The following is a 21,636-nucleotide window of genomic DNA, read 5'->3' on the forward strand; positions in this document are numbered from 1 at the left end:
GTCCTGAAAAGCTCCAACAACAACAAAGGATTTAAGCTGGATGTGTCAAAACTTCACAATAACTTTGAAGGTAAGTTAATAAATGGTTTGTATTCACCATAATGCTTCATATGTCTGACGTAGCTAACAGGGACAAGCTTACAAAGGTGCTATGTAAACGTTAAGTGTTTTGATTATCTGTGCAGTGTGCAATCTACATATCTATGCTGTATAGATGGATATAGATATACATCTATATAAACATATATAGATCTGTCTATATTGTGCCCAAGCTATCAGTCGAAGCTGAAGTTAGCACCGAATGTAGCATCTAATTCGGAAAATAGCTAAAGGGCGATTACACTTAATTTTTCACTATCTTGAGCTTTTTTTAATGTGTTGTACTGTAAAAACTACAACACCTAGACATTTCAGACCAAACTAGATTATTCTGTACTAACAGCAGAATAAATAAAACATTTGTGAAACCTTCTAATTGATTTGTGAAATTTGTAAAATGTCAATAATAGATTCCAGAACGCATTAGATCTGAATTATTAAATTGCCATTATTTGTTATTTTAACTTTCCCTTTTCTTTCTTTTTTTTAATCTTTATCATAGTTGGAGTTGGACAGGAGTTCAGTTTGATGGCTTCCTGGAGGGAGAGATTGGCTGAGCTAATGTTGCCAACAACTTTTCTCCTGCTATTAACGTTTTTGCTTTTCTTTATATAGAAAGTATTTCTATCAGTTGCTTTGTTTCCATTTTGTATACAGTATTTGCTCCTTTTTTAAATTTAGTTTTACCTTAATGCTTACCTGGTCAGTTGAGGTGTAAATGTACATCCTCTTGATTACTGACAAATGTCAGAACCACATGGACTGAGCTGGTTACATCAGATCAATCTGAATCTTTATTTCTCATTAAAACGACTTCTTGTCGTTTTAAGACATCGTTATAAAATTGCATCTTTATTCTGCTGTAACAATGACTGCTTTCTTGCAATTAAAATTGATTGTATCCTGATCTTAATGCTCCCTTATACAACTCACAGAACAGATGATTGAAATAAAGGCATTTTTTGAAAATATTTTCTGTGATTTTATTATAGAAATTGAGGACGAGAGGAATCGATTAAAATCAAATCTGGTACGAAAAAAACTGTTGTAAGTCATATCATCCAGCCTTATTCAGTATATTAAATTATATGACTAACAACTTATTACATTTCTTTGCTGGTATAACCTAAATGTGTTGCATTTTAACATCCATGTGAGGGATTTGCCCCCTCCCTAACAGGTGCTGTTTTTGTGTTTTATAAATTCTAATTTATTTGTGTAATTTATTTATTTGTGTAATTTATTTGTGCCCCACTGCGGCGATCTATCTAGAAGTGGCAAACCAAACTTATCTCTTAAGTGTAGGTGTAGTGGAAGGTCTTCCCCATAAAGTTATTTTGGGTCTGGATATTCCAGTCTTGCCAGAACTGATCCAGGCCTGTAAGCCGGTGTATGTTGTAACCCGATCACAAAAACAAGCTAAACAATTAGCTGGGGGTGATTCTGAACCTCTACCTGAGACTGTGGAGACAGGCCAGCAAATAAACCCTGAGACTACTGTTAAACTGAATTCTCTGCAAGAACTGCCCTTCTTTAACTTTGATATTCCTTCTGAGAGTGTGGTTAAAGTGAGGAAAAGCAAACGACAAAGGCGGCTTCAGAAAATGGCAGGCACAGTTAGACAAACATCTTTGGGATTGCCAGATCTTGATGGGGACATTGTGGGCTCGCAAGTTGACTTCAAGAGATTACAACAGTCTGATGAATCACTGAATGGTCTTTTTGATCAAGCAACTCATATTGCTGTGGGAGAAATTGATAAACAGCCTGAGGGGGGGTATTATATCCTTAGAGATGGGTTGCTTTATCTTCATGGAGGAAAAACAGCATGTGAGAAACTGGTGGTTCCACAAAGTCTAAGGGAACAGGTGCTAAATTTGGGTCATGGGGCACCATGGGCAGGACATTTGGGTTTTAAAAAGACCTATGACAGGATTTATGCCAGGTTTTATTGGCCAGGTCTTTATAATCAGGTAAAAGAGTACTGCCAATCATGTGCAGTGTGTCAACTGTCAGGGGGAAAGAATGTCCCAAAGTACCCACTACAGTCATTACCTATTATTGATGTTCCTTTCAGCAGAATAGGTATGGACATTGTGGGACCACTGGAACGGACTCAAGCAGGAAATCGGTTTATTCTGGTTGTGTGCGACTATAGCACTCGCTATCCAGAGGCTTTCCCCCTTAGGGACATAACAGCTAAACAGATAGCCTATGCTTTACTCCAGTTGTTCTCTAGAGTGGGGATTCCATCTGAAGTACTTACTGACCAGGGTACTAACTTTTTGTCAAACAATCTTAAGCAGGTCTACAGATTGTTGGGCATAAAGGGTATTCGGACCACCCCCTACCACCCACAGACTGATGGGCTGGTAGAAAGGTACAACCGGACATTAAAGAGTATGCTGAAGAAGTTTATCTCTGTCAATGGCAAAGACTGGGATAAGTGGCTACCCTATCTTCTGTTTGCTTATCGGGAAGTTCCGCAGGCGTCCACTGGCTTTTCGCCATTTGAACTTCTTTATGGCAGGCAGCTGAGGGGCCCTCTGGATGTTCTTCAAGAGTCCTGGGTTGGTAAGAAGGATCAGTCAACCAATGTCATCAACTATGTTCTAAATATGAGACAGAAGATGGAGGAGACAACCAACCTCGTCAGAGAGCACCTGGAGAAGGTTCAACAGCAGCAACAGACCTGGTATGATAAAACGGCCAGATGCAGATCCTTCAAACCAGGTCAGAAGGTTCTTTTACTACTTCCAACATCTGACAATAAACTTTTAGCAAAATGGCAGGGACCATATACTGTTATGAAGAAGCTAAGTGCTACAACCTATGAGATTCAGATGCCTGAGAGAAGGAATTCAAAGCAAACCTTTCATATCAATCTGCTTAAGGAGTGGAAATCCCGGGCTCCGCCCCTTAGTCAGCAATGCTTTGTGCGTGCAGTGCAAGAGGAAGATGATGATGATGAGGGTGAGTTGCCATCTGTAAAAGACTCTGTTATTTCACTTGATCTCTCTCATCTCACTCTCACCCAGCAACAGGAGTTGGAGGCCATTGTTCCTTCAGATCTTTTCAAAGAACAACCAGGTGCCACAAACTTGGTGGAACATGATATTCATCTGAAAACCAGTGTTCCCATTCGACAGCGAATGTATCGGATTCCAGAGAAGATGTCTCCTGTGTTAAAGGAGGAAATTGAGGTCATGTTAAAGCTGGGCGTGATTGAACCATCTACCAGCGAATGGAGCAATCCAGTGGTTTTGGTGATCAAAAAAGATGGGAGTATTCGTTTTTGCATTGACTTTAGAAAGGTAAATGCTCAATCAGACTTTGACGCTTACCCATTACCAAGGTTGGATGACCTCATTGAATGTGTTGGCCAGGCTAAATATATAAGTACTTTAGATCTTTGCAAGGGATATTGGCAGGTCCCTTTGACGGATGCTGCTAAGCCTCTCACTGCCTTCAGAACCCCGCAGGGATTATGGCAGTTCACAAAGATGCCTTTTGGACTTCATGGTGCACCGGCCACGTTTCAAAGACTGATGAATAAGGTACTGTCAGGTATGGAATCATTTACTGCAGCTTATCTTGACGATATTGTCATTTACAGCAACTCCTGGCAAGAACACCTAATTCATCTGAGACGGGTTCTACAGACCATCAAGCAAGCTGGCCTGACTATTCATCCCAAGAAATGTGCATTGGCAAAGAAGGAACTCCAATATTTAGGTCACATCCTGGGTGGGGGAGTCATAAAGTCAGTGAAAGACAAGATGGAGGCAATCAAAGCGACAGAGAGACCAACAACTAGAAGACAAGTCAGGTCCTTTTTGGGCCTGGTAGGTTGGTATCGTCGCTTTATTAGGAACTTTTCTGCTAGAGCAGCCCCTCTTTCTGACCTCACTGGGACATCAAAGACAAAAATTGTGTGGGGAGAAGCACAGGAGAGGGCCTTCCAGGATTTGAAGCAGGCATTGTGTCAAGAACCTGTACTTCAGAGCCCAAACTTCTCTTTACCCTTCATAGTACAGACTGATGCATCTGCCAGGGGAATTGGTGGGGTTCTTTTGCAGGGAGAAGAGGCGGAGAAGAAACCAGTCGCCTACATCAGTAGGAAATTGTTTCCGCGAGAGACCAGATATTCGGCGGTGGAGCTCGAGTGTCTGGCTATCAAATGGACGATAGACTCTCTCAGATATTATCTGCTGGGGCGAGAATTCACCCTTGAGACTGACCATCGTGCACTAAAATGGTTGGAGGCCATGAAAGACACAAACAGTCGCATCACACGATGGTTCCTGTCTCTTCAACCTTACCGGTTCAAGATAGGTTACATTCCAGGAAAGGAGAATACAGTTGCAGACTTCTTGTCTCGCTGTGGACACAGCGAGTCTCCTGAAGGGGAGGGAAGTGTGAGGGATTTGCCCCCTCCCTAACAGGTGCTGTTTTTGTGTTTTATAAATTCTAATTTATTTGTGTAAATGTATTGTTTTGGGAAGTACTTTGATTTATTTACTTGTTTTAATCCTCTTCTCTCTTTGAGGTCACCTGGTCATGTGTTGCCATGGAAGCGCGCCCATGAGCAGTGCTGACAAGGACCTGGTGATACCAATCAGCCTCATTGGGAAAATCCATTTTCTAAGAGGGAGGAGAGATGTATTTTGAATTTTGTTTGGGCCCAGATAGTTTTTGTTTGAGTTAATTGTAACTGTAGACATTGTTTAGGAATAGTTTAGTGCAAATGTTTGTTTGTTTCTGTCTGAAAATGTGAATGTCTCCACCCCTCCAATTAGTCCTGGTGGGAGCCAATCATTTAAAAGCCAGATGGTTCAGGTGAAAAGGAGATTCTTGCTCTTCTTGTTTGTGACTTGAAATGCCACGCTGTATACTGAACTGAACTGAAGAAAAAAAGAAAAGTATTGAGTACTCTACAACTGCTGGCTCCGGTCTGTTTTTCTCTTGGGTCGCAAACCAACAATCCAACTTGAATTCCTGATCTAAACACTGAGAAATGGGAAAAAAAAAGGTTTGTGAAATGTAGAGAATTACAAATGAGATTCAATTTTATTGTAGGAACAAACAGGATAGCAAAATGAACAGTGAATATATAATATACTTCCTATCAGCTAATCAGACATCAGACTTGTTTTGCCTTTACTGGTGATGAAAACTCGTCACTCTGGAGGAGAGGAAGTCCGGCTCAGCCCCGTCCAGGATGACTGCAGGGTCAGGGTAGCCAACAACGTCTGCAGGTAGAGTTTTACATATCTGGTGCTCCGGTTTCTAGATCATAGTTTAACCTTCCTCTGGTGTTAGCTTTCTCCTGCCATCTGTAGTGTTAGCGGGTCATTTTGGACCCGTGTATTAAATCAGCCATAAAATGCCCTAAAAACAATCTTTTATCATCCAATGTTTTTCTTAACTCTTGTTTAGCTGGTTGGGCTCCCTTATCCATGAAAAGATTGGTTTTAATATTTTTTTGTGGCCCCCTGGGCCATTGTTTTAACAAAATACCCCTCGTTTTCAATGTCTAAAAAGTGGTCAAATGAACCTTAAGAGAAGAAGGCAACAAAATAATCAGTTGTTCTGTTACCTGAGTGTAACTGAGAGATATTAAAACACATTTCTTAAATGTTCAACAAAAAAAAGATTTTAATTTTAATATTATCAAATATAGCAACATCTATGGTGTTTCGGGTCATTTTGGACCCGTATATATTTACTTCAAGAAAAGGGCAAAAACAAGTCTTTTTTTCCCCACACAATAGAACTTTAATACAATATTTAACAATATGAAAAACAGAACAGTCATAAATAATAACAAATTACAATAAAACAAAGATTTGCAAGGTCAAATAAACAACCAATTGAAAAAATCACATCAAAAGAAATCAAGTACTTGTTCTATAAATACTCTGTGCAAAGAACATGCCTGTGTGTGTGTGTGTGTGTGTGTGTGTGTGTGTGTGTGTGTGTGTGTGTGTGTGTGTTTAGATGCATGTGTTGCAAAAAGTGACACTTTTAGTGTGTTCTTTACAGATATATTTATTGCAGGTGAAGCACACTATGTAGGTTTTTCTGTCCATATTGCTAGGGCAGACATGACACCTCTTTCTTTTTGAGCGAGGTGGTCTCACTGGCATTGTGGCTGTGGATGGAGTGCTTGAGGCAGGGCTGGCTGCTGAGGGGGAAGGTGATGCTGATGCTCTTCTTGTTTCTGTGGATGTGGATGGCGTGTTTGGTGACCACTGCAGCTGTCTGACCAAGTCTGCAGCAGCTGGCTCTCGGGGCACCCATTCCCGTTGCTCAATGTGCGGCTTGACAAGGGAATTCCCGAGCTCCTCAAGAAACATTCTCCGCTTGGTGTTTTGGGTTGAATTCCACCCTTGGTGAATTTGGGTCCACAACACAAATGCATTGTATGCAGACACATTGAGGATGTTGTAAAACACAACCATTGGCCATCTCCTGGTCATTCGCTGGCAAGTGTAGGTGGCAGTCAGCTTGTCCAGATTGTCCACTCCTCCTTTGTTTTTGTTGTAGTCCAGGATGATTATGGGCTTTTTGTCACTTCCTGATGACACGGCAGCATCTTTGTGAAGAGTGGACATCAGTATCACATTCCGTCGTTTTTTTGGACAGTATGAAACAACAGTGGTGGTATCTGTGAAAACAAATTTGGAGGAAAGTGGAGCCCTGTCCTTCACCAGCAACATTTCAGCAGGCAGCTCAGGTTTATTTTTTTTTACTGTGCCCACCATGGTGAGTTTCCTCCTGAGAAGTTCTTGTCCAAGGTCATAGCTGGTAAAAAAATTGTCACAAGTGATGTTGTGACCCTGCAGTCCAGTAGACAAATCGAGGACTACACGTTTTCCTTGGTTTTTTTCAGGGATGCCGCTTGCAGATTTGCCTGTGTAAATCTGTAGGTTCCATGCATAGCTTGTTTTAGCATCACAGGCTGCCCAGATTTTTATGCCATATTTGCCTGGCTTGCTAGGCATGTATTGCCGGAACGGGCATTTTCCTCGGAAAGGGAGAAAACGTTCATCCACTGTCACCTCTGGCCCTGGGTTGAACATCAGTGGAAGGAGTTGCACCCATCTCTCCCAAACATCCCTGATGGGAGCAAGCTTGTCAGATTTTGCTCTGGTGTCTCGATTGTCAAATCTGAGGACTCTTGAGATCATCTGAAAGGTTTGAAGAGACATTGTTGCCCGGAAAATATTTCTGCCCGTTGATGCATCCCAGAGACTCTCAGTTGCCTCATTGCTGGATCTGTAAACTCCAGCAAGGAGGAGAACACCAATGTAGGCATCCAGGTATGTCTCATCAATGTCTTTCCAAGTGTTGCCATGGACTTTTTTCCCCTCAAGGTTTGTCATAGCAATTATGACTTTTTTTAGTGACAATGGCAAAAAAAGATCAAAGCACGTCTTGATGTCACTTACTCTTGTCACAGCAAACCTCGTGACCCCAGGGGTCATTTTGATGATGTTTGCAGCAGCTGTCCTTCCATGCACATCAGGAGGAACTGTGCTCCAACGGATGTTGCCACGTTTGGATTGGAATGATTCAGCAGGAGCAGCTTCAGCACCAGTGACCTCCTCTTCAGACTGATCAGTTGTGTCTGTTTCTTCCAATTGGTACTCCACATCATCTTCGTTCTCAGAGGCCTGCTTATCTCCATCGCTAAAATCCTGTGTGTCCTCTGCCTCATTTGCATCAAAGATGTGATCCAAAGCTTCATTTACAGTGAATCTTCTCCTCATTGTTGCATCCTGTGAATTGGAGATGTGTACTCTGCAAGTCACCACGTCTATACTCAAATGGCTTGACAAGCCTGGACATGTCTCCCTTTGTTTGTTCTCGCAAAAAGGCAAAGAGAAAAGCCCCTAAATGAACTTCAAGTGGTTGGAGGAAGAGGCTGTTGGTTGATTGTGTGTTTATGATTTAATTTTTGGCATTTTTTTATTGTTTTATAATCGAAAATTTTAACCGGGTCACAAATGACCCGAACAGCACAAAAGTCATTTTTTTCACCAGAGCACTTTATAATTTAGTAAAAAAAAAAAAAATTATTTTACTTTGTTTAAATGGAAGTCCCTGACAAAGTCAAAAAGTTTCAACGCAAAAAACAAATGTATGAAGTACTTTTATGCATGCTAAAACTCAAAACGGGTCCGTAGGGACCCTAACACCATAGGAAGGTTAACCAAGTACTGAAAAAAAAAAAAGTTAGTCCACGTTGTGATGATCCGGCAGACCGTGGACTGATGGACGCCGTACCGGTCAGCTGGTCCAGGTGCCTGGATCCAGTGGAAAGGTACAACGTTAAAGGCACAACGATCATGACTCAGAAACATCACGAGGCGTTACGATGCAAACCTGAAAAATTAAAACTAATAAGTGTCCATATTTAGCTGCACAACGTAATCAAAACTAATAAATCTTCAGCTTTTTTTGAGAGTTTTGCTTGAAAATAAATGGACAATATCTCAGGAAATTAAATGTTTAAGTGAAATAGTTCTGGTATCACAAAGAAACTGCAAAAAAAATGTTTCAGAGGTGCAACACTGAAGTTACTGAGTAAGAGTGAACTAAAATACTACTTAGAAAATGCATGTTAAAATCTGAATACTCTTGAAAGTGTGCAGCTGAAATTAATTTAAACTACTAGCAGGCAAAGCACCGTGTTCACCTAATATCTGCACCAACAGTGAGACAAAAAATGATGCATATAAGAGGCATTAGTTTATAAAAGTCGAGGCAAACCTAAATTTACCATTTTAAAAACAAAAAGCAGCGGGAGGATGTAACTTCATAACCTCATTTTCTAAGCAGAATCTCAGAGGGGAAAAAAGGAGAAATTACGTCTCTGTAATGCAAGAACAGATTATAGCAGCCAAGTGGAAAAATTCCCTCTAACGTGGATAATAATTATGAAACAGCACAGGTAGATGTCATTTTCGGGATTCGGGAAATACGTGATAATCTGACTGACTACCTGTGTGGTTTGGATCGGGCTGAAGTGTTGCTGCTCTCGGTTGTTCTTAAATTACCTGCTCGGAGGGACTCGTCGCTCCAACTGCATGTTAAATGTATTTTGTATAATTGTCATATAAACAAAAGCTAAGGAGTTGCCTAAAAATAATTTCATACTCCGTCAACACACGTATTGACTCACCTTGTGCCGAATCGCTGCCTCTGTTCTCAGCCTGTTCCCGTAGCAGTGGATTTCCTCCGGCATTTTCCTCCAACAAATTATTCCAGTGAACGAAGCTCGTACTGCTAACTTTTAACCTCCGTCTTCCCGTTTCTGACGCTGGATCTTCAACATCCTCAAGCTTTGAAATAGCAGGCAGCTACAAACCGGGTGTTAGCTTTAGTGGCTAAGTTTTGGCTACAGTCCGCTGTCGCCTTGATATCAGCAGGAAAATGAAAAAACTAAGCACTGAATGGTACCGGCTAATTACTGGACACAACGACACACCACAAAACTCGGTTGTTGTACTAGTAGCTCGTAGATATTTTAAGTTTTGCGTCTTTTTCATGGTACAGATCTTGCAGCTTTGGCTGAAAACAATAGGAGCAAGCCACAGCAAAGGTAAACAAAGGTAAAATAACTGAACAGGTGATCAACTCTAAACCACTCACACCTTTTTACTCTTCGTCTCTCTCTGTCATTTAAGCTCACCCGTTGCCGTGGCAACTGCCACGAGCCGAGCTCCTCGAGCGAAGCAGAGATTACATTAAAAACATAACATTTAGTCCGTTACGATATCAGGTTTTCAGGCTTGATATTTATTTTGCGATCATTAATAACCTTCCCTGAACACAGTGGTGGTTGATTAGTTCATTTTAACTCCTGCTCTGCTAGTTATTTTGGTAATGGAACCGAAACGCACAGAATTGCGCAACACCTTGTTGAAACAATAATCACTGAGATTATTATTGTTGTTGGGTCATTAATTTGAACACGTTTGTAGATTTTTTTTTTTTTGTTCTTTAATAAAGTTACGAACGTTTTTGATAAGGAGCCAGAGGAGGACCTGCTGCTCTCAGCCTCCTGGAGGCATTCAGTTTGTCACCTAATGCGAGATCGACTCAAAACCTTCCATGATCGACATATTGCACCGCTGCTCTAGTAAAGCACGAACAGTTCAGAAACAATATGAAATGGGGAAAAAAGCTATCTATTAACTGATTTAGTCGTGTTTTAGATTGTTCTTGAAAAATTCACACGGCCAGGGGTGCTGCCAGGAATCTTGGGCCTCCTGACAAAAAATTATGTTGGGCCCCCCCTCACGCAGCTTCTGTTACAATTTCTTGAGTCTATGTGACCCATCAAAAGCGTCACAATTTCAAAGGCTTGCATCTGCCTTGCTTTCTTTGGTCCAATACTGATAATTAGTACAATATTTACTGCTCATGAATTTTACATGCAAGAGTAAAATTTAGTCTGCATACAGTATGCAAGTAGGTTGCTTAAATTTTTTCTATTAGTTTTAGATTAGTGAAATGTCTCTCTAAAATGAGCAACAAGCATAGGCAACATGCAAAATATACATGAAGCAATCCAGACTTCTCAAAAAATGATATGTAGTTGCATTTTATTCAAGCTGCAATATATAACTTTAATAAAAAATATGTTTTCTCCATCTTTGTTAAAGCTGTCACCATGTCATGACAGTTTTCTATAAGACAGATAATCTGTGAAAACAATCAATCATCTCCACCTCCTTCCTGAATTACTATTACTGGTTAAAGTAATGCACCGTTCTGACCAAAACAACCAATCAGAACTAGCAGGAAGCTCTTAGTGCTGTCAATTAGCCTCATTCACTCACTGCTAAATGTGCTAATAGTGGAGAAACAACTTATCATTACAAGAAACCGTTTATCTGCTATCACTGGTAGCTATGCTAACTAGACTAAGCATTTACAACAGGCTATGCTAGCTGCAGAATAGCACAGAGCAAAAAGGAGGAAGAATGAGCCACGTGATTGACAGTGTTAAACCTCTCCTGCCACTGACTGGTTGTTCTTAGAGAACACTGGGAGAAAGCAGAGGAAATACATTTTTCACAGATTACCTCTCATGCCATAATGTCACAACATAATGACAGTTTTAACAAATATGTTCAAAAAAATATATTTATGTAAAAGTGACATAGTGCGGGCTGCACAGTTGGTAGAGCTGTTGCCTTGCAGCAAGAAGGTTCTGGGTTCGATTCCTGGCCCCGGTCTTTCTGCATGGAGTCTCCATGTTCTCCCTGTGCATGGTGGGTTTTCTCCGGGTACTCCGGTTTCCTCCCACAGTCCAAAAACATGACTGTCAGGTTAATTGGCCTCTCCAAATTGCCCCTAGGAGTGAGTGTGTGTGTGCATGGTTGTGTGTCCTGTGTGTCTCTGTGTTGCCCTGCGACAGACTGGCGACCTGTCCAGGGTGACCCCGCCTCTCACCTGATACGCTAGCTGGAGATGGGCACCAGCACCCCTCCCGACCCCACTGAGGGACAAGGGTGTAAGAAAATGGATGGATGGTGACATACTGCAGCTTTAATTTAACCCAGGAGAGGGCAGGTCAGGAGGGACATGGGTTAGAGCTGCTGCTGACTGACTCATATGTTGTTCAGTGGTAAAAGGTACAAGGACAAGTTAAATATATGAATATGTTGGTTATTTCTTTCCTTAATTCATTAAATGCTAGTGAAATGGAGGTAATCAGTAGTCTGTAGCTAACTACGCTAAATGGTTGATAATCTCATACAGTCTACTCACCTCTCTTGGAGAAAAACTGAGCTATAAATTGACACTCTTGCCTTTTTCTCTCTCTCCCTTTCTCTATTTTTATTTTTTTGAAAACCTGATTTTATAACTTTTCTTAGTAGCATAGTAACTGCCACAGTTGTTCGTGTCTTCCAGACTGCTGCTAAGAGCGTCACTCTCAAACGTTCCAAGCAGGAATGAACCATTTAACGCAGATAGGGGAGTTCAGGGCAAATATGGATGTGTGTTTTTTGATCTGGGAGTGGGAACATTACATTTTTACTGCTTAAAACAATCTTCGAAAATACAATATGATTAATTTTGTTTTTGACAGGGCCCCGATTTTTTAATTTTTTTATTTCTATGAACAATAAATAAATAAATTGTGGAGGGCCCCCTGTTGGTCAGGGCCCCTAGAATTGTCATCACTTTTCCCCCCTATACCGGGCCCCTGGTCACGGCTGCACAGTGCACCAGTTGATTTTTTTACAGCAGACAGCTGCTCCTCTGTCTTGCAGGTACTGCGTACCTCCGCTAAATCTTTTAGGGGTACGCAGTACCCGACCGTACCCACCTACTTTCACCCCTGGTCCCAGCTGTGGACATTTCAGCAAACTGCAAGTCAAGAGATCAGAGAAGGCACTGGACTGGTTGAGAACGCCAGATACACATACATGGACAGATTTGAGTATAAATACTCCCTGCTCTTTGCGAGAGATGGGGGTTTCTGTGAGAATACTTAGAATGTGATTTGTGTAATGCTGGAGTGTCCAGAACCCTCCAACATTGGTCCAAATGAAGCAGACATAAATGGAGTTCGGTGTGATGATTTGTTTTTGTTATTAGCTACCTTAGCTACCCCAATAATGTCCTAGTTCAAGTTCAGAAGGCTGTGGAGGTTTTAAACACAATGGACTCAAAGATGGAGAAAATAGATCAAGATGACAGAATGTTAAGATTATACAGTTAATTGTTAGTTGTTTCCCTCTTTATAACTGTGCTACACATCCCATAATTGTTCCTGATCATCTAAAGATGTATGTTAAAACAAACCTGCCTTACTGAGTCCTACAAAAGCTATACAAATGTACTTTTCTCCATTTTAATGAACAAAATTTAACTTTGGTATGTGGGGTTTGCTGTGTCTATTTGGGTAAACGTTTTCTGACCTGAAATATTATATGTCTGTGTTTCTTTAAAGTGGAGAGTCAGCGAGCTTGCTTGGAGCCAATGGACACCATTTTTGTGAAAAGTGTGAAAGAAAATGGCCCTGCTCAACAAGCTGGACTGTGTATTGGTAAAATACATGCATGAACTCACTCCAACTAAAGTCTGAAATAAATCTAGAATATTCAAGAACCTGAGAGTTGATTCATAAAATGTTAAGATTGGTTGAAAAAAAATATTATATAAAACATTTTTCAGGAACTCAGTTCAGTAAATCAAACACATTAATGTAGATTAGTTTCATACATAATGTTTTCAAACTTTATTGTTTCTGTTATTTTGATTTTCTGCTTATAGTTAAAAATGTAAACTTAGAATATTACTTCAGACTAATGAAAAACATTTTTTAATCCAGAAATAAAGGTTTAACAAAAATGTTTAATACCTGCTTAAGGCCAACCCAAATCAACTTTATTCATAAGCGCTTAAAAAACAGCAAAACTGACCAAAGTGCTGAACAAGGTTGTTACTTTTAAAAGGTACTTTTAATCTGACAACGAGCTCCATTGGAATGCCTCTAATTTATTGCATATGATATACTTTTCAGGTCTGCACAGCACTGTTGCCTTGCAGCAAGAAAGTTCTGGGTTCAAATTCTGGCTCGGGATATTTCTGCATGGAATTTGCATATTCTCCCTGTGCATATGTGTGGGTTCTCTCCTGGTATTCCGGCTTCCTCCCACAGTCCAAAAACATGACTGTTTGGTTAATTGGTCTCTCTAAATTCTCCTTAGGTGTGAGTGTGCGTGCATGACTGATTGTCCTGTCTGTCTGTGTTGCTATGTGATGGACTGGCGACCTGTTCAGGGTGACCCCGCCTCTCGCCCATTGACCTCTGGAGATAGGCACCAGCACCCATCATGATCCCCCCCAGGAATAATGAATGGATATAATTTTCAAAATGCAGGTGGTTTTTCCTTAGTTTTAATCAACAGGTTAAAAGTGATTGACTTTCTAAACAAAAGTACATGTGCTGGTCAAAGAGTTTGAATATCACAAAAAAGTCAATTTAAATCAGTAATCCCATTCAAAAAGTGAAATTTGTGTATTATATTCATTCATTATAAGAGTAACTAATAAGTTACGGTTATTATAACATTATAAATGAATGTTAAATCAGAGAAAAATAAAGGTTATAAATGTGATTTTGACATTGAACTAAAAATGGTGTAAAATGTAACTGTAATTAAAGGTCACTGATGTTGTGTTGGAGGTAGATGGTAGGTGAAAGGTCAGGGGGAAAGAGGAACTGATAGGAGAGCGGAGATGACCAAGACCTTATTGCTAAACTTAAACTTTTCTAAGAAAAGAGAACAGACATCAGGACATAACTTCTCCAAGGTGATGGATATGAGATCATCTGTCCAAGCAGTCAGCCAATGAGAGGCACAGCAACAAAGCTAGCCAATGCAAACACACCAAAAGGGTGGATAAACCCTTTATAAGGTGGGTGCAACAGAGGAATCTTTGGTTGGATCCTTCAGGCAGCTTGGAGCCAAGATCAAGATGGACAAAGAACTCTGCAGCTGAAGAAGAGCCGGGGCCACAGAGCTGAAGACTGTTCTGCACATGGGGACCAACCCGTTAGCCCCGCAACATGTGGCTTCAAATCGCACTTCTCTCAACAGCTGGGTTCAGACCCCAAAGACAAAGACCAAGGCAAAGATGAAGATAAAGACAAAGATAAAGACAAAGACAAAGGCAAAGAGGAAGAACTGGTGTGTTCCTTCCGTGGGACCAGGAAGATCGTGAGACAAGGAGAAAGGAGCTACAGAGCTGCAAGACAAGAAGCTGAGGACCGCTACGCGCATGAGGAAGTCACCCTGAGGCCCGAGACCTGCTGCTCTAAGTCAGTACTCTTCCTGTACTGGGAACCTCCTGCTGCTGCAACACCTTCTTCATCATCAGGACAGTTCTGGGGTTCAAGATGCCAAACTCTGTCCGTCTCTCTCAAAGTTTCCCTTTTTTAGTTCTCAGTGTCAGCATTAGGGAAAGATAAGTAAAATCAATAATCTAGCCTATTTGATTATTTCTGCTACTGATTTAAGCTGTACTGACTATTGCAAAATTGCCTTACTAATAAAATAATTAGCATTAAGAAAATCTAAAAGATGTTGTGGACATTCAATTAATGAGTCGCCTTAAAGTTCTTTGATGGTTGTAAAATAGCTATGAAGTTTGATTCTGGGAGGAAAAAGTGGAAAATGTTTTATAGGTTGCTTTTAGCCAAAACTAAAACACCCTTGGGACTCGCCCGAGTCACTAAAACCAACCTGGTTCAGTAACAAGTGCACGTTGTAATAAAGAGAAAGAGCGACCGTTAACAGGTGACCTCTGTGAAACTAGCTGGTTGCAGGCTGCTCAATCTGGCTAATTCACAGGGTGAAGAAGGTGGGACATCTGGAAGGAGGTCGTTAGAAACCAGGCTAGTCTTTCTCGATGCCAGCTTAAACAGAGTTTACTCAGTTCTGAACAGGGTAAAATCCCATCAGATTTAGAAAACTCAAATTACCCGTTAGATGGAGAGCTGGCTGCACATCTCCCTCCTCTGAGGGGGGGAAGTAGAGAGAGAGAGAAGGGGAGGGAGGTGTTGCGCAATAACAATACAGACTGATATGTTTCAAATGTTTGTTTTTTTTAGCGTTGATTATTACTGACTACTAATGTAAACTTCAAATTCAGTATCTCAGAAAGCTAGAATATTGGGAAAAGTTTCAATATTGAAGACCCCTGGTGCCACACACTAATCAGCTAATTAACTCAAGACACCCACAAAGGCTTTTAAATGGTCTCTCAGTCCAATTCTGCAAGCTACACAATCATGGGGATGACTGCTGGCCTGACAGTTGTCCAAAAAATGACCTTTGACACTTTGCACAAGAGGGCAAGACACAAACATAATTACCAGTACTAAAGAAGCTGGCTGTGCACAGAGTTCTGTGTTCAAGCACATTCATAGAGAGGTGAAGGGGAAGAAAAGATGTGGTAGGAAAAAAATAGACAAGCAATCGGCATAACCGCATTCTGTAGGGGACTGTGAAACAAAACCCATTAAAAAATGTTAGGGAGATTCACAAAGAGCGGACTGCAGTTGGAGTCAGTGCTTCAAAAACCACCACACACAGATGTATACAAGACAAGGGTTTCAGCTGCTGCATTCTTTATGTCAAGTCACTCTTGAACAAGAGACGGCATCAGAAGCATCTTGCCTGGCTAAAGGCAAATAGAATTGAACTGGTGCTGAGTGGTCCAAAGTTATGTTCTCTGATGAAAGTCAATTTTGCATTTCCTTTGGAAATCAAGGCCCCAGAGTCTGGAGGAAGAGAGGAGAGGCACAGAATCCATTTCGCTTGAGTTCCAATCTAAAGTTTCCACAGTCAGTGATGGTTTGGGTTGCCATGTCATCTGCTGGTGTCGGTTCACTGTGTTTTCTGAGGTCCATGGTCAATGCAGCCATCTTCCAGGAGGTTTTAGAGCACTTCACGCTTCCTGCTGCTGACTAACGTTATGGAGATGCAGATTAAATTTTTCAACAGGACTTGGCACCTGCACACAGTGCCAAAGCTTGGTTTAAGGTCCATGGTATCCCTGTTCTTAATTGGTAGGCGATTTTCTATTGAATTAAGACTCAATAGAAAATCTGTGGCGTATTGTGAAGAGGAAGATCTGAAATACCAGACCCAACAATTCAGAAGAGCTGAAGGTCACTATCAGGACAATTTGGGTTCTCATGAAAACTGAGAAATGCCACAGATTGATCAGCCCCATGTCACGCTGCATTGCTGCAGTAATCTGGGCAAAAGGAGCCCCAACTAAGCAGTGAGTGCTGTACATGCTCCTACTTTTCATGTTCATACTTTTAAATTGGCCAACATTTCAAAAAATCCTTTTTTGTATCTGTCTTAAATAATATTCTAATTTTCTGAGATAATGCATTTGGGGTCTGATCCTCGGCTGCAGAAGCTGGCTCTTGGGACATGGAACATCACCTCTCTGGTGGGGAAGGAGCCAGAGCTAGTGTGTGAGGCTGAGAGGTTCTGTCTAGAAATAGTCGACCTCACCTCGACACATGCCACCTTGAGAGGGGCTGGACATACTTCCTCTTTGGAGTTGCCCACGGTGAGAGGCACCGGGCAGGAGTGGGCATATTTGTTGCCCCCCATCTGGGCGCCTGGGGTTCACCCTGGTGAATGAGAGGGTAGCCTCCCTCTGCCTACGGGTGGAAGGGACGGGTTCTGACTGTTTGTGCTTACCATTGTGCAAACTATCACTGAACAACAGTTCAGATTACCCACCCCTCTTGGAGTCCTTAGAGGGGGTACTGTAGAGGGGGTCCCCTCCTGGGGACTCCCTTGTTCTACTGGGGGACTTCAACGCTCACGTGGGCAATGACGGTGAGACCTGGAGGGATGTGGTTGGGAGGAACGGCCCCCCGATCTGAACTCGAGTGGTGTTCTGTTGTTGGACTTCTGTGCTCGTCACGGATTGTCCATCACAAACACCATGGTCAGGCATAATGGTGTCCATATGTGCACTTGGCACCAGGACACCCTCAGCCACAGTTTGATGATCGACTTTGTCATCGTTTCATCGGATCTGCGGCCGTATGTCTTGGATACTCGGGTGAAGAGAGGTGCGGAGCTGTCCACTGACCACTCACCTGATGGTGAGTTGGTTCCGGTGGTGGGGGAGGAAGCCGGTCAGACCTGGCAGGGCCAAGCGTGTAGTGAGGGTCTGCTGGGAACGTCTGGCAGAGTCCCCTGTGAGACGGAGCTTTAACTCCCATCTCCGGCAGAACTTTGAAGACGTTCTGGGGGAGGTGGGGAACATTGAGTCTGAGTGGACCATGTTCCATGCCTCTATTGCAAAGGCGAATTATTGGAGCTGTGGCCAATAATCCGCAGCTCCAATCCACAGCCTTTCGCGGCGGCAACCCTTGAACCCATTGGTGGACACCTTCGGTAAGGGATGCTGTCAAGCTGAAGAAGGAGTTCTATCAGGCCTTTTAGGCTTGTGGGACTCCAGAAGCAGCTGATGGGTACCGGCATGCGGCTCGGGTGGTCGCTGAGGCAAATACTCGGGCATGGGAGGAATTTGGTGAGGCCATGGAAAAAGACTTCCATATGGCTTTGAGGTGATTCTGGTCCACCATCCGGCGTCTCAGGAGGGGGAAGCAGTGCAGCACCAACACTGTTTATAGTGGGGATGGTGTGCTGCTGACCTCGACTCAGGACCTTGTGGGCCGGTGAGTGGAATACTTCGAAGACCTCCTCAATCCCACCAACATGCCTTCCATTGAGGAAGCTGAGCCCGGACACTCTGGGTTGGGCTCTCCAATGTCTGGGGATGAGGTCGCCGAGGTGGTAAAAAGCTACTCAGTGGCAGGGCCCCGGGGGTGGAGTTCCTTAAGGCTCTAGATGTTGCAGGATTGTGTTGGCTGACGTGACTCTGCAATATCACATGGACATCGGGGCAGCCGGGATGAGGATCAGTGCCTCCAAATCCGAGGTCATGGTCTTGAGCCGGAAAAGGGTAGAGTGCCTTCTCCGGGGGTTGTCCTGCCCCAACTGGAGGAGTTTAAGTATCTTGGAATCTTGTTCACGAATAAGGGAAGAAGGGAGCGGGAGATTGACAGGCAGATTGGCGCAGCATCTGCCGTGAAGCGGGCGCTGTACCAGTCCGTTGTGGTGAAGAGAGAGCTGAGTCAAAAAAAAAGCGGTCAATCTACGTTCCCACCCTCATCTATGGTCATGAGCTTTGGGTCATGACTGAAAGAACGAGATCGCGGATACAAGCGGCCAAATGGGTTTCCTCCGCTGGGTGGCTGGGCTCTCCCTTAGAGATAGGGTGAGAAGCTCGGTCATCCCGGAGGGACTCAGAGTAGAGCTGCTGCTCCTTCACGTCAAGAGAAGCCAGTTGAGGCTCGGGCATCTGGTCAGGATGCCTCCTGGACGCCTCCCCAGTAAGGTGTTCCGGGCACGTCCCACTGGGAGGAGGCCTCGGGGAAGACTCAGGACATGCTGGAGGGACTATGTTTCTCGGCTGACCTGGGAACGCCTTGGGATTCCCCTGGAGGGGCTTGAAGAAGTGGCTGGGGAGAGGGAAGTCTGGGCCTCCCTTTGAAGCTGCTGCCCCTCGACCCGACGCTGGAAGAAGCAGAATAAAATGGATGGATGGATGGATGGATGGATGGATGGATGGATGGATGGATGGATGGATGGATGGATGGATTTGGGGTTTTCATTAGTTGTGAGTTATAATCATCAACCTTAAAAGAAAAAAATATTTGAAACATCTGTCTGTGTGTAATGAATGAATAATATATAAGTTTAACTTTTTGAATGGAATTACTGATTTAAATCAACTTTTTCATGATATTCTAATTTTTTGACCAGCACCTGTATATATTAACGTCATCACATTTACAATATGGTTAAGGACCAAGCAAGAGAAACTGGAAACCAGGCTCTGCTGTTCACAGTGTAGGTTGGCCATCTGCAAGCAGAAGCTTGCTTGGTCCTTCACTGGTGGTAGCCCGGAGTGTGTTTTCTTTAAGAATGCGAAGCCATGACAGCTGAGAATGTTAAATTTATGAAGGAAACCAACAATGCCACCTGGAATTACACTCCAGAAAATCTAAATGGTAAAAAAACTCACATATTTGTTCTACTCTAAGGACAAAATTCAGATAAATTCTAAATTTATTCAGGAGCGAAGCAGTTCCAAAGACAGTTAAAAGTATTTATTTTTAAATTGCAATATCCTAGGATAGAAAATAGTTCAGACAGAATTCATTACAACAATTTTGAAACAGGATTTTGGCTGTAGTTAAAATTCCTTAATTTTGGGAGATCAATGATCGGCCAATACTTACACGTGAATCCATCCATCCATCCATCCATCCATCCATCCATCCATCCATCCATCCATCCATCCATCCATCCATCCATCCATCCATCCATCCATCCATCCATCCATCCATCCATCCATCCATCCATCCATCCATCCATCCATCCATCCATCCATCCATCTTCTATACACCCTTGTCCCTAGTGGGGTCGGGAGGGTTGCTGGTGCCTATCTCCAGCTAACGTTCCGGGTGAGAGGCGGGGTCACCCTGGACAGGTCGCCAGTCTATCGCAGGTGAAGCCTATCTTATCCGATGATTTTATCTTCCTCAGCAAAGGTGTGAAAATCAGCCACAGTACTCTATTGTTCTGCTGTGAGAGAGTCTGACTGACAGACCCACCAGACCCATGTCTGCACATTCACAGTTAACAGTAGTCACGCCACTGTTTCCAACTCATCAACTTTTTTGCTACATTTAGTAATATTTCAGACAAAAAAATGGTATTGGCCAAAATCAGAATTGGCAGATTAGAAGAGCCGTAATTCAGGGTTCCCCCAGAAAATCAGCTAAGCCTGGTAGGGCAGTTCACTAGCAGTCCATTTTTTCTGTTAAGAATGTTAACAATTACAAAAATTCAAAGGTGCATGAGCAAGCATCATATGTTCAATGTGCTATCTATGAACCTAGCTTAATCTGTCTTTACTATTCCTGTCAGTAGTATATAAAAACCCTGTTTAAAATAAACAAACAGCACTTAGCCTGGCGATGTGGCAAGTAAAGCCTGGTGGTCCGCCGGGCTGATGATACACTAGAGGAAACCCGGGGTCATCTGCCAGAAAACTGCAATTGGTGGGATTTAGGGTCATTAATAAAAACAAAGAGAATAGACGATATAATGATCAAATGAGAAAAACAAGGCAACAGCACTAGTCATACATTCTATCTAAAGCCACAGTTTGTAGTTTACTGTGTTAGTAATATGGAAACGGTAACAAATTTTCAGTTTTCTCACTTTTCCAACAGATATTCCTGTTCAACCCTTCTTTGTGTGTGCTTGTGGGTTTTCCAGGAGACCGACTGGTGAAGGTTAATGGTGAGAGCATTCTGGGGAAAACCTATTCTCAGGTTATCACACTCATCCAAAACAGGTGCGGATCTCGTGTTCAGGTTTTGATGTGCGTTCTCATTTCTATTCTGATTGCTGTTTTTCATGTTTTCATTCAGTGAGAACCTTTTGGAGCTCACTATTATGCCAAAAAATGAGGATGTGTTGCAGTTGGTAAGTGTGAGTATTGCCTTTCTATTTTCCGCCTTGATTTTCTTCCATCCTCTGAATGTGAGAAGCCCAGGGGTGAAAGTAAGGGGGCACGGCAGGGTACTGCGTACCCCTAAAAGATTTAGCGGGGGTACGCAGTACCTGCAAGAGAGGGGAGCTGTATAAAATCAACGGGTTCACTCTGCTGCTGAATTCACCCAATAATCAGCCATGACTGATTAGTTTTTCAAGAACAATCTAAAACACGACTTAATCAGTTAATAAATAACTTTTTCCCATTTCATATTGTTTCTGAACTGTTCGTGCTTTACTAGAGCAGGGCTGCAATACGTCGATAGCGGAAGGTTTTGAGTCGATCTCGGCATTAGGTGACAAACTGAATGCCTCCAGGAGGCTGAGAGCAGCATGT

The 21,636-nt window shown here is 42.5% G+C and overlaps 1 protein-coding gene and 1 long non-coding RNA gene across 16 annotated transcripts in view; one reads left to right on the forward strand and one right to left on the reverse strand.

Moving 5' to 3' along the window:
• The window catches only part of LOC103482112 (rho GTPase-activating protein 23-like), a 128,722-nt gene that overhangs the window by 63,504 nt on the left and 43,582 nt on the right, over positions 1–21,636 (forward strand). For 8 of the 15 annotated variants that reach the window (XM_008438047.3, XM_008438046.3, XM_081600343.1 and 5 more), the window contains exons 4-6: positions 13,076–13,171; positions 21,021–21,099; positions 21,176–21,236. The exons of 3 other annotated variants lie outside the window; for them this stretch is intronic. In XM_008438047.3, coding sequence (XP_008436269.1) covers positions 13,076–13,171; positions 21,021–21,099; positions 21,176–21,236 — 236 coding nt within the window. Of the gene's footprint in view, positions 1–5,132; positions 5,358–13,075; positions 13,172–21,020; positions 21,100–21,175; positions 21,237–21,636 lie in introns of those variants that run through there. 4 more of the 15 variants (XM_081600337.1, XM_081600345.1, XM_081600342.1 and 1 more) reach the window with 3 other exon arrangements.
• Positions 5,144–8,408, reverse strand: LOC145549065 (uncharacterized). The gene is made up of 2 exons (XR_014084993.1): positions 8,319–8,408; positions 5,144–5,405 (listed from the first exon to the last, which is right to left on the reverse strand). It is a non-coding gene; the product is annotated as an uncharacterized LOC145549065 (long non-coding RNA).

The sequence above is a fragment of the Poecilia reticulata genome, chromosome 19 (genome assembly GCF_904066995.2).
Source record: "Poecilia reticulata chromosome 19, P_reticulata-male-v2, whole genome shotgun sequence".
NCBI lineage: Eukaryota > Metazoa > Chordata > Actinopteri > Cyprinodontiformes > Poeciliidae > Poecilia > Poecilia reticulata.